At 38.8% G+C, this 16,938-nt stretch overlaps 1 protein-coding gene across 2 annotated transcripts in view; it reads right to left on the bottom strand.

Moving 5' to 3' along the window:
- Window positions 1–612: 612 nt before the first annotated feature.
- Window positions 613–16,938, bottom strand: part of IQGAP1 (IQ motif containing GTPase activating protein 1) — a 118,348-nt gene continuing 102,022 nt past the window's right edge. For both annotated transcript variants that reach the window (XM_058294721.2, XM_058294722.2), the window contains exons 27-38: window positions 15,922–16,062; window positions 15,742–15,826; window positions 14,422–14,654; window positions 13,622–13,754; window positions 12,491–12,593; window positions 11,859–11,994; window positions 10,594–10,681; window positions 8,658–8,870; window positions 7,843–8,009; window positions 6,244–6,366; window positions 5,092–5,200; window positions 613–2,984 (exon numbers count right to left, since the gene is read on the bottom strand). In XM_058294721.2, coding sequence (XP_058150704.1) covers window positions 2,871–2,984; window positions 5,092–5,200; window positions 6,244–6,366; window positions 7,843–8,009; window positions 8,658–8,870; window positions 10,594–10,681; window positions 11,859–11,994; window positions 12,491–12,593; window positions 13,622–13,754; window positions 14,422–14,654; window positions 15,742–15,826; window positions 15,922–16,062 — 1,645 coding nt within the window. In that variant the 3' untranslated portion in view covers window positions 613–2,870. The remainder of the gene's footprint in view (window positions 2,985–5,091; window positions 5,201–6,243; window positions 6,367–7,842; window positions 8,010–8,657; window positions 8,871–10,593; window positions 10,682–11,858; window positions 11,995–12,490; window positions 12,594–13,621; window positions 13,755–14,421; window positions 14,655–15,741; window positions 15,827–15,921; window positions 16,063–16,938) is intronic.

Genomic DNA, 16,938 nt, shown 5'->3' on the forward strand with positions numbered 1-16,938 from the left:
ACACAAACCACCACCTCCAATTTTTCACTTATTTCTACTTTAGAGTTACTGTTTTATTGCCCCTTATTTCATACTGTCACTAACTTTCAAATATAGTTTTGCCACAGTGTACAAACATTACGGCATGCTTACATATAGGTTTGTATTTTCTAGTAAAGCTGTCCACCCCCCCTTTTTTTTTTTTGCTGCGTAACTTTTCCATACCCAAATCCCCCTTGTCTTTTCTGATGACTTGAATGTAACAGAATATAAGCCCACTGAAGGGCTTCCTTCAGGGCTCAGCACCAGTTTACTGCTGGCAAAATGTTAATGCTGATGCAATTTTAAAATTTCATTGGCCAATCAGAATTAGGTGGCATACTTGTTCCCCTATACACTTCTTTTTAAGTTGAACTTACTTAAAGCATATTAAATTTTTAAAGGCTAAACTCACATCTTAAAAATTGCTTTGAGATATATAATGATTTGATAGCTGATTTGTGTTTGCTCCTCCAGAAGACTATAAAAGAGGCTGTTTTCTGCTGTGGTTTTTAATTACTGAGTCTCACTCTAGTCAACATTCTGTTTAGAAGGAACTGCTAACAATGAAACTAAGAAAAATAAACACAAACATGAACAAATGACCTTTTATTTCATACAGAGATACAAAGGCAATTGTGTGTAGTAACAATCTGATGGGGTAGTCCAAATTCTTGGAAGTAAGTCCACTGTAAATGTCACGATGGCTGGTTGAAAAGAAGGTCAGAGAAGGAGAGAGATGACACAAGAGAATGCTACAGCTAATAAATAAAAGTAATAAGAGCCACATGGTTTCAATGCCATTACTTGAGAGTTTGTCAGGGAATTAATCTATGCTATGAAAACTGTAATTCCATATATTTATCATAAAATTTTTTGGAGTGCATTTTGAACTATCCTGCATTGGAAGTTGTGCTAAGGGAACTATAATCCTTGCAAGTTATTGAAACATTAAAGGAATTGTAAACTTTGCTCATTTTTGTCTGTCTTGAAGGCGGCCTTGAAGCCCAACAAGCACTTGGGAAGGGTGTCCTCTTTTAAAGAAAAAAAGATGGACACTTTCAATTAATCCCAGTTTTTGAGGTGATGATAGCTATAAAAAGCTTTTTTTTTTTTAAGTCTGAGAAAAATACTTAATAAAAAAAGTCTCCCAGAATATAACAAAAACATGGTCAGGAGAGTGGAGAATCCTTATATGGCATTCCACACTTCACCTCTTCCCCAGTTTTCAGGGCTCAACTGAAAGCCCAAATCACTTCTCTACGGACTGCATGGAGTACATAAAGCACTCATGTCACTTACTTCTGCACCCATGGACTTAATTTTGTGACCAGTCTGTAATGAAAAACACTTCTCCAATATTTACATTTGCAATAGGGACACACCACATAATTTGCTATTAATTAAAACAATTTATTGGCTTTAAATATACATCAGTAAATTTTTAAATGTTTATTTATGTTTTGTGTTTTACAATAAAAAGAATACTGAACCAAAACAGGAAATGAGGTTCAGTAGCATGATTTTAATATATTCTCCCGGATAAACAAAAAAATTTTTAAAAAAGTATATGACTTTACTCAGGAACTAAAGCTTCCTAAAGTCAATGTTTAGAAATGAATTGTTTTTGACTAAATCCAGATAACAGGGGTTTATAATACGGAGGCACAAAGTGAGCAGAAAAAGAAAAGTAGTGAAAGAAATGGGGAAAAATTTATTTTAATATCAAGTATAACATGGGTTGGCTGATTTTGTATGTTTTTGTTTTAGACATTTAAGGCAGGATTATCTCTCTGCAACTTTGCAGATAAATCCTAGTGTTTTAGCTATAAGAAAGTTTCAAGAATTCAGATATACAGATAAGCCCATTTTAAAAAATCTTTTCTTACAGTATTCTAAAAGCCTTTGAAGCATTATAAAAATCTTTAAATTCCTATCACCCATATTTTAAGAAATAAATCTACACTTTAATAAGGCATTCTTAAGATATAAACAGTTTTGAATACAGTTACATTCTCTGCTAGAGCAAACCCATTCCTTAGCTGTAGGGATGGAGTGGACGGTCTCTGCACTGACACAAGCCATCAGGCCACCAGGATGGGCACCTCGGCCTATTCTGAATTAACCTAAACAGCCAAATTTTATCACTGACTCTCCCATCCACTAACCAGAGAGTTATACTTACAGAATTGCCCAAATTTGATGGTGAAATTATAAAACAATATTGCTTTTTTTTTTTTAGAAATGCTTCTTCTGAATTCTTCTATTAGTTCTTGACCAAAGAGGGACACAGAATGAAAAAGAACCAGTGACCCTGCCCACCCCCATAGCCTTCAATTTTACTGATGGGACAGAACTATAAAGGAAATTCCCTTTTAAATAACAATCTAATAACCGTAAATAATCTGACTTTTGAATTGGGTGTCTTATATGTTTGCATGTTACTAGTGCTGACAGGTTCCACTTCTAAATAATAAGAATTCAAATCTCACCATCCCTAGCTAATTAAAAGAAGCACCAAAGCTTACAATACAGTAATGCAACCTCTAAGACCGTAACAACACAGAGAGAAAGATTTTAGTGGACTTTCTACTCTTTTCTTAAGTGACAGAAGAAAAGGGACGAACAGAAGGCTCACACTAAGCCTGAGATACAATTTCACGATTATGAAAAAAGGCCAACAAATGCCCCATCAGAACAGGAAGAGTTAAAAATGTGATGCTGGGAGTGTGTGTCAGATTGAGGCATGGTCCTGGGCTGGTCTTTGTTTCCGAAGGCTAAAGAGAAACACTAGAAAGGCAGCCATGAGGTGTTGCTTTCTTCATCCTTCTGGGCTGGCACCAAATCATCAATTACTTCCCATAGAACTTTTTGTTGAGAAGGAAGATCAGGAGGTTGACATTTACTTTAGCTCTATCAAATAATTTCATGACTGCAACTCCTTCATATTGTAACTGCAGCAGGTCCTGTTCAAAAAAAAAACCCTGACAGTTAATCAAGTCTGTGGAACAAGAAAAGACAGGACACAATGTAGGGAGAGATCCTGAAACAATAAGGCAAGCCCCGTGTGAAAGGAGATGAGTAAAAAAGTTCCCAGCTATGGTACTGCCCACTGCACAGCCACCCTGAGAGTTGAGGAATAGAGCACATCAGTCAGAGGAATTGTCTATGGAGTTAAGAAGTCATGTTTCTCATATCAAAATATACCAAACATGTAAGAAAGTGTTTTCAGCTATCACATACATCTAAACTTTTATTTCAGAAATTATAAAAATTTCCCATTTTACCTAATTGATAGGTCACCAGTTTTAATCTGGAGGTGAAGCCTTTTCAATCCATGATAAAATATACTAATTTTTGAAAATGAGACAAGGCCAGTGATGTCATCTCAAAAAAATCTATTGGATTCCTTATTTCTGTGAAAAAGCTTTAATATTCTGAAAGGGAAAAGAGAGAACTAAACTTTTATTGGGTACCCAACCTGCATTCAATATTGTATAAGCATATTACATACTATCTTTTTAAAGTTCTGACAAAAATCCTTCTAATTATGATTATCCCTATTTTAAAGGTGAAGCTACTGAAGCTGAGAAATGTAAATTGACTCAGTCAAGAGTAAAGAGTTTGATGTCGTGAAGCTAGATCTGACTGCAAAGCACTTGCTTTCCCACTACCTACAACTATCCAGAACAAGTTTAGGAAATCTAAATGGTCTCACCCCTAAACATTCAAGAGTGGTGACAAGAAAGCAGGAGTCAAAGAACTTAAAGGGACTCCAAAAGTTAAATCAATTCATCTTTTGGAAAAATTACAACAGCTCCATGAGGGTGGGGACCCGGGTGCTTCACCTGTGCCTAACATAATAACTCACACCTGGCAATTACTCTGTAGGTAATGAATGCATGCAAGAAATGAGTAACAAAACTTATGCAGACTGGCTGGCCTGCAAGAATTTGGTGAAACTGAAGGAATAACAGGATCTTTTTGTGTAACTACTTTAGTTAGCCATGTGTATCGGAAAGCCATTCCATATCATTCAACTAACATGTTTTGAGGGTCCACTAGTCTCTGAGAAGGAAACAAAGATGATCAAGAAATCTGTCCTTAAGGAGTTCAAAATTTTGGGGGATGGGAGGAGAATAAGCCAATGTATAATTTCACTATAATGTGAGGTCTACTGTAAAGAGAGGAAGGCTCGAAGAGCTACAGAAGCAGAGAGGAAACCACCAGTTGTGACTTGGCTAGTAAAAGAAGCTTTAGAGATAGTAACACACATGCAAGTATTCAAAAACTGATAGTAAAGAAGGGTGAGGAAGGAGAAAGAAACACCCAGTTAAGAGGGAACAGCATGTACAAAAACCCACATGCATGTTCTGAGAAAGGCACCTGCTCAGTTTGAGATTGGGTGTGTGAAGCCGTGCAAGAAATGAGAAGCACAATACACATAAAACTAAAGGAGGCTGGAGATTACCTAGGACTCCTCTTAATGTCCTGATACTTTTTAATATGCAAAAATTAGCAGTATTTAAAAATAATCAGAGATAATTAAAAAATTATTTATGTTACAAAATGATCCACTGTAGAGTTCATGTTGAATTTAAATGGGATTCAGTCTACAAAGATGTAATTTACACACACCTTGTCTGGGACACATCTAACTTTTAAGTACCTATAGCAAGTAAAAAACATCACCACCACCACCAACCCCTTCCCCCCACAAAAAAAACACAGGGTTTCAAGCTACTTAGTTGGCTTAGAATTTTGTACTGTGAAGTCCTGCACTTAAACATTTTGTTCAAGTCCAAAATATTAGCTCACTTTAATGGCAGTACTATATGGAGGCTTCCAATAAATGTTTCCTGAAGATCTGCACATATGCAAAAGCTCTCCAGAGTGCACAGAACAACTCAGACACCTTGAAACCTTCTACTTCTTTCTCATGTGGACTCTAGCTCATTCCTGAAACTGGACAGCCTTCCCAAATGGGTTCCTTTTTATCTATTTCTCCAGCCTTGACAAGAACACAGCTATCTTCTATAGAGCTTTTGAGTTCCACCTGATGCACATACATACCTGATAATGTAACATAAAAGTCTCCATTTGGACTCCCATGAATTTGGCCTTCACTTCAAAGTCTCCAACTTCTTCTGTTGGACTGATTTCAAAGATAACATTTTTAAACCTGTTGAAATATAACAAATGATCATCAGGCATAGTTTTATGTTCTCATATAAAAATATTCTGAAATAGTGAAAGAAGATGAACCAAGTCTTCAAGGGTGGAAAGGGGTAGAAAATACAGGCCCAAAGTAAATTCTGCAGGTAAGGAAATATGGGATTGCTAACAATATAATATAATGTTATGAGAGCTGGATACATGACTATAAACAGTATATCCCGATTTATGTAAAAAATAGTAACTAGGTAGACAAGTAAGTGGACAAGTAGGTAGGTAGAAAATCTTTATGTGAATAGAGGCATAGAAGAAAATATACCAAATGATTTCAGGGTTATCTATGGCTTGTGGGATTATAATTTTTTTTTTCTTTTTCTTTATTCTTTACCATATTTTCAAAGTTCAATAATGAATATATTATTATTTTAAGAGCAGAAAAATATTAAAATTTTTTTAAACAAGGTACTATTTTTAACAGACACAGGAACAGAAGGCTCAGTTGCCTGGGGCCATGCAGCTGACCCTAGGTGCTCACTGAATGCTTGCTGATGATAGCTGGACCCAGGGCCTGCAGAGTCATGTGTAAATTAAGCTGGCTCTTCCTAGGAAAGAAAAATAAGGGTAATCCCTCATTCCTAGTATAAAGTGAACATCCTCTTATTGTTTTTATTTATTCTTGGTTCAGGCACAGAAGAAATTGAAGGAATGGCTTCCTGCTTAAAGGAGGAAGAATTAAGACAGGACTCACACAAGCAGTTATGGACATACCCTGAGACAAATATTCCACAAACAAGGAACAGCAAAAATACTTTCCTTTTCATGACAAATTAGCTTTGAGTATGAGGCCTAATTCTGCTCATAAGATATATATGAAATATAAAAACGACCATCCAGAAAATAGAAATAAAGGCAACAAAATGCAAGTATAATACATATAGATATTTTTTAAAAAAAAATCAGAGGGCCATGCTCCTAATACACCCTAAAGGTGGCAGGGGTGGGGTAGGGTAGAATCAACAAGGAAAACAAAGTAAAAAAGTAAATACTCACTGATTCACCTGCAGGTCTTCAATTTCCAGAAGAACTCCTTTTTCATGTAGTCTTGCTGCTGTATATTTCAGGGAAATCTTTTTGCTTTTCTTTCCTTTCATTTCTTTGGGCTTTTTGGAGACCCTATAAAAATGACATCATGTCACTTTCTATAAGTAACTATCTACTATCAACCTTTGTTGTAATCAAGGATATGAGGCTAGGAAATAAACTCCTCAAACACAAGCTTAAGTAACATACAATTCTAAAAAGACAATCAAATGTTAAGATTTTCCTAAGCAGTATCTCTTGCAACACATGGGAAACATACCAAACTGCCTTGTCTTTAATTTAAATTATATTTGAGAATACCCCATTGATTTGACAGTGTCATAATTCTTTTGTGCCCTTCTCAGAACCTAAGCACATTACATACAAGTAAGTGAGAGGGCTTCTAACGCCAGCCTGAGGGAACTGCACTGAATCCCAGGGTTTAAGGAGTCATTGTAAGCCCTTTAGGTAGGAGGAAAATTAAAACTCCTAGAATAATTTTCAAAAGAGTTTACTCTAGTTAAGCAACTACAGAGGAATGGGAGCAAAGAAAAAGAAACATATTAGGAGACTTTTGAGATAATCAAGGCAAAAAATATTAAGGAAAGGAAGTTAAGGGACAGAACAGGAATGACTGAAAACCAGTGTTTTGGGATTCCCAAAGGAGTCATCACATCATCACTGCTGATAGAGGAGTGTAAATGGGAATAATCCCGATGGAAGGCTACTGAAAATATCAAAGTTACAATGCATGAAAGTTTTGACCCAATAATTCTACTTTTAGAAATTTATCTTCAGAAATATGCCCACATTTGTAAACTGATATGTATAAGAGGTTACTTACTGTAGCAATAAATAAACTGAAAATAATTCAAATGTCCATCAGTAAAGAACTGATTAAATAAATTGCTGTCTCTATCTATATGATGGAATACTATATAGTCATTAAAAGGGAGGGGGGGAGAGAGAGAACAAACACAGCTCTGTCTGCTCAGAAGGCCTAGAAGCAATGATGCCTCTGTATCAGTGAGCACGCCCTGTGCCCAGATCTTAGTTTCTAAATATGATACTTCACTAAAGGGCACAGGGATCCTGGAAGAAATAGCTAATTCCAGGACTGGGGAAGAGAAACTATAAGTTGAATTCTAAAACATTTTGTGCACCAGAAATAAGGAATTGTTCAAAGAAATGATGGGGACATGTCAAAATGACACAGGAGACAGCTCTGCAAACTGGGTCATAGGACGAGCTGTTTTGCATCCCTTCAGATCAGCTCTGCTTCACTTCCTTCTTCCATGGAGGGAAAAGGGAAGAGAGAGTACATGTGTGAGAGTGAGCAAGCCAGAAAAAGAGGACACCAAAGTGGAAAAATGACACATATTTTAGAACAAAGGATAATTACAAAGAAGCATCCTTGAAATTTCTCACACATTATTTATATCAGAAGCTAATAAATGGAACTAGGCAATTATATTAAGACTTCCCAGTGTCACTTCAGTTGCCTCTACGTCTTATTCCCATACTAATTCTTCCTGATAATCATTCTTTAAAAAAAAAAAAAATACTCACTTGCCCTTGCTGGCTAAATTATCCAAGCAGGTTTTGATATAGCTTTTATAGTAATCCACCTGCTCCCCATAAAAGGTGGACTTAGAGTTCAGAGCAGCGTAAGTTTGTTGCAATTTCACCAGTTCGGCCTTTCTCCTCTGTCGGTATCTCCGCTGATTTCGAATATCCTGAGGCATGATTATTAAAATTAGGGAAATAATAGATATCATGTGCTTCTTGAATCATTATCATTTGACACTTGAGCTCAGCAATAGTTAACTCTGCCTTAAAAATAACCAAATATTCCCAATGGGCAGCAATTTATACTCAGAAAAGAACTTTTTTCCCATTTGTATATTCTAGAGGTAAGGAAATGTGTTGCTTTTACAGACCCACGTTCTTAGAATTTATTTGCCAAGCTTGTCTAAAATCTCCTTAGTATCTTGTCAGGAGACAGAGAAACAAAAATTTTAATATATTGGTTATCAAGTTCCCTGATGAACATGGGCTCACCTCAACTCCCAAGTCCTCAGTACCAGAGCTCCTCACTTCACAAGATTCACACAGATCAAAGATTTAGTGATCAATTTAATGTGAATTTAAACTTCAGAGTTATCATTTAAAAGAACTGGAAGAATTCTTTAAGGTCATTCATTCCCTAATCATTCAGAAGTGGAATAAGCAATCTCAAGGAGGGAAAGGTCCTCGTGTTGGAAAATCAGCAACCGTTTCTCAGAGAGCACACTCATCTCCCATGCACTGAAGGGGTATTGTTATCTGAACAGCTACTGCCTCTCTTACAAGCCTCTTGGACAGCTGCCCCCCAAATGCAGTACCCTGGCAATGTCATTGATTAGTTCCTGGTATCTGTTCTTTGGGTCCACTGTCCCAAGCTCTGTCAGCTTCCTTAAGCCTGACTGAATCTTCTCCTTCTTCTCCTGAAGAGTAAGGTTATTGTCCTCCTTTACAGACTTTGATGTTTTCATCTTATCAGGAGTTTTGGCGTCACGAATGGCACGTCTCTGCATGGCCCTCTGGTGTTCTGCTTCCTACAAACGAGAAAGTTCACCACACTAATGCTAAACCATACAAACACCCACACCTGAAGTTATATAGCTCTCAAACTCCCTTCTGAAAACCAAGGAGAACAAACCTTCCCCCTGCCAGAGACAGAGAAACTGCACAAAGCAGAGGGACTTGATACTAGAGACACATCTCTTTTCATCTATGAGAGATTCCGTCTGTGAAATCATACGGCTTCTCAGGGCTTCTTTCCTGGAAGTCTTTCCTGGACTCTCAGGTACATTTGGGAGACAGGACTCTTCTGAATACAAAATCTCCCAATTTTTCCTCATCACATTTTTGGACATGTCATAGAAGCCGTTAAATTTTATTTGAAACATGGCTTAATGAACGTTGTAACTACACCAATATAACATCAGTGCTCAGTAAATTCTTGCTAATTCTTGCCACCTCATCCCGGCTGAATCATGCTCAAGCCTTCCCTCTGTTTTTCTAAGGCGCTGCAAAAGCCAGTATCTTAAAAACAACAGCAACCTTCACTTGATTCTGCTGTCCTTCCTGGAGCATTCCTAAGGGTCACTGTTTCCTTGTCTATAAAATGGGGATGAAATATCTCAGGGATGTTGCAAGGGTTCAATGAAAGAACAGAGGGAAAGTACCAAACATATAGTAAGTGCTCAAAAAAGACTGGTTCCTGCTACCATACTTCAAACTTCCATTTGGGTTACACAAGTTGCATTCATTGGTAATGCCTCTTTTCTTGCTCTTTACACATCTAATCAGTAATCAATCACAGATCTAAAAGCTAAGAATTCGCCTAAAACAGGGGTTTTTTAAACAGCCTTCTGTACAGCCTGAAAGGTTTCCCAGAGGTACCAAAGACTTAGAGGACTGGGTTCCAAGTGCCCTGATTTTGTTGCTATCAGCTCTAATTTCACCTGGTTTATATATTTGGCTTCCAAGTAAATTATCACTTAATGAAAAGGATTACCATGCTTAAAATTAGAAAATGAATAATTTGATCACATTTTCTCATTTTACAAATGTGAAGCAGAGGTCTTATTCATGAAGGTCTTATGTAAGAAATGATATATCCACCCCTTCCCACTACCACAGCCCCCCATCCCCCAAATCAGTCTGGGACCTAATCACACACCTAGATGGCTCGATTACCATCTGCTCTGATAGCACTGATGAATTAACCAAAATTAAATGGTCCCAAAGTTTCCTATCTTGCTGGTGCCAAATTCCTGTCTGCATAATTGGCCTCATCCGTACCTTCATTTTAGACATGAAGGACCAGTTTCATGATGCTCTTTCCCTTCTCTCTACCTCTACTCATGTGGATACTCTGCCTAGAATGTCCTCTCTCATCTTAAATGCCCACCCAAATCGATTCATCCTTTAGCTAAGTCTGGCTCAAATTCCACTTCCTTTATGAAGGCTTCCTGATGACATTGTTCCTTACCGGTCTCTTTCCCAAACTGCTGTTGTTTTTATAGCCAATACTATAATTAATTTTAATGGTTTTCTATTTGTTTCACATATATGTGTCATATTATTACTCCTACTAGATCATGAATTCATTGAGTTTAGGAACCACCACCACCGGGCTCCAATTATACCTGCACCCACCTGCAGGTTACCACCTCATGTTAGCTTTGTCCCCCACTCCTCAAACCTGGAACGCACCTCTCACAGGAACACCTATCCACCTTCCTAAGGTATATGTCAAACCCAAAATTCTACCTGTTCACTGGTGGCTGGTGTTTCTAGGATTTCAGTCAAGGTCTCTCCTGGCTGGAACCGGATGACATCCACAATTAAACGTTTTGTGCTGAAATCAGAGGAGGGAAGAATTTAAACATTTTGAGGTTTTACTGCTTCGCAAGTGGACAGTAATACAAACACCAGCTCAGGGATGACCCACTGGGTAGTTGCTAACACAAGGTACTCAAGGTCCCCAGGCTTATTTATACAGCTTGCAATGGCATGGGTACCAAGGTTACGTTTCCAAGACTTAAATTTCAACTTTGCATCATTTTTTTTTTTTAAAGATTTTAAAAAGTTATTTTCCCCCCTTCCCTTCCTCTCGCCCTGCTGTTTTTGCTATGTTGTCTTTTTTTTTTTTTAAAGATTTATTTATTTCTCTCCCCTTCCCCACCAACCCCCCACCCCACGGTTGTCTGTTCTCTGTGTCCATTTGCTGCGTGTTCTTCTTTGTCCGCTTCTGTTGTTGTCAGCGGCACGGGAATCTGTATTTCTTTTTGTTGCGTCATCTTGTTGTGTCAGCTCTCCGTGTGTGCAGCACCATTCTTGGGCAGGCTGCACTTTCTGTCGTGCTGGGTGGCTCTCCTTATGGGGCACACTCCTTGAATGTGGGGCTCCCCTATGCGGGGGACACCCCTGCATGGCACGGCACTCCTTGTGTGCATCAGCACTGCGCATGGGCCAGGTCCACACGGGTCGAGGCGGCCCGGGGCTTGAACCGCAGACCTCCCATGTGGTAGACGGATGCCCTAACCACTGGGCCAACTCCACTTCCTTGTGTTGTCTTCTTTTCTCATTTTCTCGCCTCTAGTATTCACCAGGATTCGACCCTAGGGATTTCTGATGTGGAGAGAGGTTCCCTGTCAATTGCACCACCTCATTTCCTGGTTTCTGCTGCGCTTTACCTTGACTCTCCCCTTGTCTCTTTTTTGATGTGTCATCATCTTGTTGTGTGACTCACCTGCGTGGGCACTGGCTCACCATGCCGGCACTCATGCAGACACTGGCTTTCTGTTCTTTTTTCACCAGGAGGCTCCAGGGATTGAACCCAGGTCCTCCCACATGGTAGGCAGAAGCTCTATCACTTGAGCCACATCCGCGTCCCTCAACTTTGCATCTTATTAGTAAAATAAAGTAGTTAAGTCCTATACCAAGTAAAATATATGTGGTGGACAGAATTACAACTGGCTTGCAAGATCAAGATGATATTTTGATTATATTCACTTAATTCCTCCTATACTCACTTCAGTAAGATGGTCCGAGCATCCATTTCTGCATTCTCGTCTCCAGGCACATCAAACTTGTTGGTCAATGTGAGAGATACTTCTGTCTTAGCCAGTGCCTCCTTATTTGGGTCATTTAAATTGCCAGTGCTTTCCCCTGAAGTTTTGGGAGAGTAGAAAAAGTCAGTATAGTAAATGGAAGATATGAGGGGGGAAAAGAACACAAATAAAAGATGATGCAAGTCTAAGAAGATACTTGAATAAGCTAACATGTACAATGTGGCAAGGACACCCTTCTTTGAGAAATAAAAGAAAATGTCAAACCAAGTAAGACAAAAGGATACATAATAAAATAACTTTATAAGTGTTTGATAAACCATTTCAAGACTAAAAAATTGTAATTTTATCTCAAAATAGCTGTATTCAAATCCTTTATAGGACTTATAATTTCTAATATGATTACTTATGTATATTCATTTAAATTTGCCTCTTCCGCTGAACTTTAAGTCCTCACAGGCTGGGACCAATGTCTCTTTTGTTCCCTGATGTACATCCCAAACTTAGTTATGGTGCAGAAACAGAGAGGGTGCCAATTACAACACTCCCAGTCATGTCCCTCTCTCACCCTCTGGGCAGTTAAGAAAGAATTTTACCTATGAGGGACTCGATGGTGGGCACCTCCCCAAGGTCATCCAGCAGCTCATGGATTGGATCATTGTGCTCTGGAGCAATGGCATCCTGATGATCTAACAGGAGCTGAAAACAGCCAAGGATTAATTCCATTTACAGCTTGGCTCCCTTTGCCCATCTCAGCCCACAATGCCTAATAATAACATGCACAAAAGAAGTTAAGTAACAAACTCCTAAAAGCCAATCCTCAGCAACCTAACCCAAAGAAACAATAGAGACATAATTTAGAAGCATCACACCAGTCTCCATTGAATGAAGTTATGGTGTAGGAAAGGAAATAATGGCATTCTCTTAACCCCATGGCCACAAGGGGATTCAAATGCACCCTAAGTAAGAACCAAGAAACCCAGTCTTCAATATCCAGAGTCATCAATGTGCTTAGCTACCAGTTTAATAACTCACATTCATACTTCCACTTAATGTTTCCAGGGTACAGTATCTTTTGAGAAAAAAGTATACCAAATCAATGTTATCACTATCTTAGGAACATTAAAAAAAGACTTCATGAGATGCTCTTATCCCAGGCATTTCCTCAGAAATGAAAACACCTGAAACTTCATTTACATTTTACATATATCCTCATTTACTGTTCTTTATGCCTCCAAAGCAGGAAGGAATAAATAATAAGACTTTGAAGAAAAAGGGAGCTCTCGAGGGAAAATCAGTCCAACACAACCCAGAGGAAGAAGCTGGTATTCTGTATCACGTTAGTGAAAAAGGGTACAGAGGGTCAGGATAAGAAGAAAGAACAGTAAAAGCAGATTTTATGAAACCACCAGATCAATGCTCACAACACAGATCCTGAAGCCCGCCCCTAGAGATTCTGATTCAGTAGGCCTGGGATGGGGTCCAGGAAACTTCACCTTTCACAACTGGCTCAGATGATTCTGATGCAGATAGCCTGGGGATCACTGAGAAACTGAGCCGTAGATATTGTTTTAAAATAATAAGCAAAGGAGAAACAACAAGGCAGATGCGGTATCAGTAAGATCAAAGGAAGGTAAGATACCTGGCTTCCATGGATGGTGAGCAACAGTGGAAAAGGAAATTAGGAACAGTACAATGACATTAAGTAATTAAAGAAAAATACTTACAGTGTGGGTGTTGATGATTTCACCAATGGAAATGTAGATAACTGGTTTGGTGAGGGTCACTAAATCCGAGTACTCATCCACATTAAATTTATCCTGAAGCTCTGGGACATCACAAGCAGCTTGGAAAAATCGTCTGAAAACAACCACAAGATTTAGTCCCCACCACCAATAAAGAATACATGCATGAGAATTTCTTGAGAAGAAATTCCAAAACCTAACAAGCAATAAGTTGAAAAACCCAAGACAGTTAATTCTAGTGCAACTGCTGCTTATGTCCACTTGGCTGGAGAGTCCTGGGATATTGGTTCTAAATAACAGCTCTCTCTGCCTATTTTCACTTTTATCCATAAGAATCATTTAACCATAATTTAAAACACCCTCACTGTTCTCAGATGCCTCTACTGTTAGGAGAACCAACTTTATCTCTAAGACAGACAATGCTGTATGAGGTACTGAAGTCAAGACTGAATGTTAATTTACAAATATTAACAGCAATCAAATTCAATTCTTCTCTGACTACAAAGTAATATGAGCCTAATGTATAAACACTGTTTTTATGTAACTACTATATATTTAAAATGAGTATATTTGAATAGCTCAAAAATCCTCTTTGGAATGTATTCATCATCCGTTGGAGCTCTGAGTACATCAAACATGTATACTACAACATGGCAATGCTGGGAAAACTAGATGTGGTATTTAATCTTTAATCTTTCCAACACCTGTTCTTTCCCCTTAGAGATAAAAAAAAAAACACACACACACAAAATCTTTCAAGTACCTTGTACCTTTCCCCTTACCTGAATTTCTGGTAGGACTGGGAAAGATATTCATTAATGATGCTTAAATGAGCATTGTCTCCCAGAAACATTTTATTGGAAGCTGCATGCTGGAGCATCTTTGCAATGGAGCCAAGATTTCTGCGCTGGTCTGTGGTGAGCTGGCCTCCAGCCGATAAATCGATGATGTCAAAGGCGTCAGGAGCAACAATGGCTGGATTCATGTATCGATAGTAAAGCAAGTTACCAATAATCTGGGAATGGAAGCAGAAAGATGGGTGTCAAAACCCTTACCTCCGAGAGTAAGGCACAAATGACTATGCTAGAAAACAAAACCAGAAAATTCAATCCTGTGAGGAAAAAATTTAAAAAAACTACACACACATACGTACATGCCCACACAGTTTCTTTCAAGGTCTGGAACTAAAACGATCAAACATTCTTTGTTGGATGCATAAAAAAAATGAGAACAGAAGTGAAAATCACTACCAGTAACTAAGGAAAGAGCAGATGCAGAAGATAAACATGATAGGCATTGAGCTTGTCCTCAAGTATTTTAGATCATCTTTTGTTCTGATAACACAGGAGCAAAATAAGGCAGCTGGCATCCACAAGCATTTCTTATTTTTTTGTAGGTGGGCCTTCATTAAAAGGTAATAACAGATAATTAAAGGAAGTCTTTAAATATAACCTAACTAGCATAACTGTCCAAGTTCCACCATCCTCATTCTGCTGACTACAAAGGCCAAGGTTTTGCTTCTGAAGTTAAAGTCACTCAGCACACATCTCTTCCACAGGGGAATTCAGGGACAGTCACAGCATTTCCCTTGGTGTTTCATTCAGAGAAAAGAGAAAAAAAATTAATTCACCTGAACAGAAAGTCTAGAATCGAGGCCTCATTGTAGGAAAGCACAGAACTAGGAGAGAGAAGAAAAAAGCGTTCAGATTAAAAAAAAAAAAAAGGAAGGAGAATAGCAGAATAAGAGAGTTACCAGCAACAGCCTTAGCAGAAACCGTTGTGCTTGCTACTATTCATCTAGTCACCAGCAGAGGGAGCAAGTCTTCAGTGAAAAGATAAGGCTCAAAAAATTTTCTCCCAAGATAGGAAAACTCCACCTTCCTTTACTTGTTGATGACTGTGTGCCATTTAAGCTATATAGGAACTGTTTCATACTATGAGAAACATCATTTACTATTTAAATTGTTTTCAAAAACTCACAATTAATGGAGACCTGCTACCAGCATCTTTGCTTAGGCATTTACGAAGATCGACATTAACATACAAATCTTTCTTAAACCAGCTACTGAAAGACAAGACTCTACGGGCTTTCAGATTCTTACCTTCAGCAGCTCATCCTCACCAGCATCAGGAAACTTCTCATGTAAAGAGTCCTTCAGCACTTTAGCAATGAAGCGCATCCCATAACTGTGGGATGGACAAAACTTAGTGAGAAGGGTCAGGGAGCAGAAGGGGACTCATGCTGGGTTCTACCTGGGGTCAAGACAACTGACAGCACTCACGGGATTTTGTCCACAGAGCTGATGATGGCTGAGAGGAATTTGTCTGTCACAGACCGCATGTTCCTGATCGAGTTGTCTAGCCGTGTCCTGACCTCTTCATGAGCCAGAGCCTGCTCAGGGGTCACATCATAGGGCAGTTTGCTGGGAAAGCAGAAATGATCCCCATCTATGTTAGCCAGGTTCAGCTTGAGGCAGAGACCATGTCTTTCATAACAGAAAAACCCATTAGGTAACCTGTTTGTGCTCACAGAGCTGGTAAGCAGCAGGGCCAGAACGTGGACAGTTTTAAACTGTGTAGTGGATACTGTAAATTTTGTGCCAAGCCCTATGATAGGCACTTGGGATTAACATATATAAGATATGGTATCTTCTTTTGAGGAACTTATAGTCTGGTGGGAGAAAGACACAAACAGGTAATTATAAACATGTTGTATTATAAATAAGAAGTTGAACAGTGTGCTACAGGGCCACAGAGAAGGGACTTCTACAGACTGGCAGAATCAAGGAAGGCTTCTATAAGGAAGGGATGCCTGGGCAGAGGAAGGGTCTTCTAGTCATCAGAAAGATCAAATATTTTTTAAAAAGGAAAGGGAAGGGAAGGATGAGGGTAGAAAAGTAAACAAGGATCCGGATGTGGGGGGCTCTGTATACAATGCTAAGAATCAGGACTTCCCTAACAGCCAGAAAGAACCTTAAAAGACAGAGGATCTGCATTTTAAGCAAGACTGTTCTGGTCCACCATGGGGGATGAGTTAAAGAAGGACAGTCACAGATGAAAGAGATAAGAAAGCTAGTGCTATAGACTGATCAAGAAATGGTGAGAGCACAAACAAGGATGCAGCAGTGGGGACCAAGAAAAAGAGACAGATCTGATAGATATTAGGACAATCAATCAGTTGTATTTGGTGACCCTCTGGACACTGATGGCAGAAGTTAGTCATAATTAGGAACTGAAGTCATGGGAGCTGACAAGATCACTCAACAAGAGGGCACTGAGTTAGTCAGGAGGTCCAAGGA

This window comes from Dasypus novemcinctus, chromosome 3 (genome assembly GCF_030445035.2).
Source record: "Dasypus novemcinctus isolate mDasNov1 chromosome 3, mDasNov1.1.hap2, whole genome shotgun sequence".
In the NCBI taxonomy this organism is placed as follows: domain Eukaryota; kingdom Metazoa; phylum Chordata; class Mammalia; order Cingulata; family Dasypodidae; genus Dasypus; species Dasypus novemcinctus.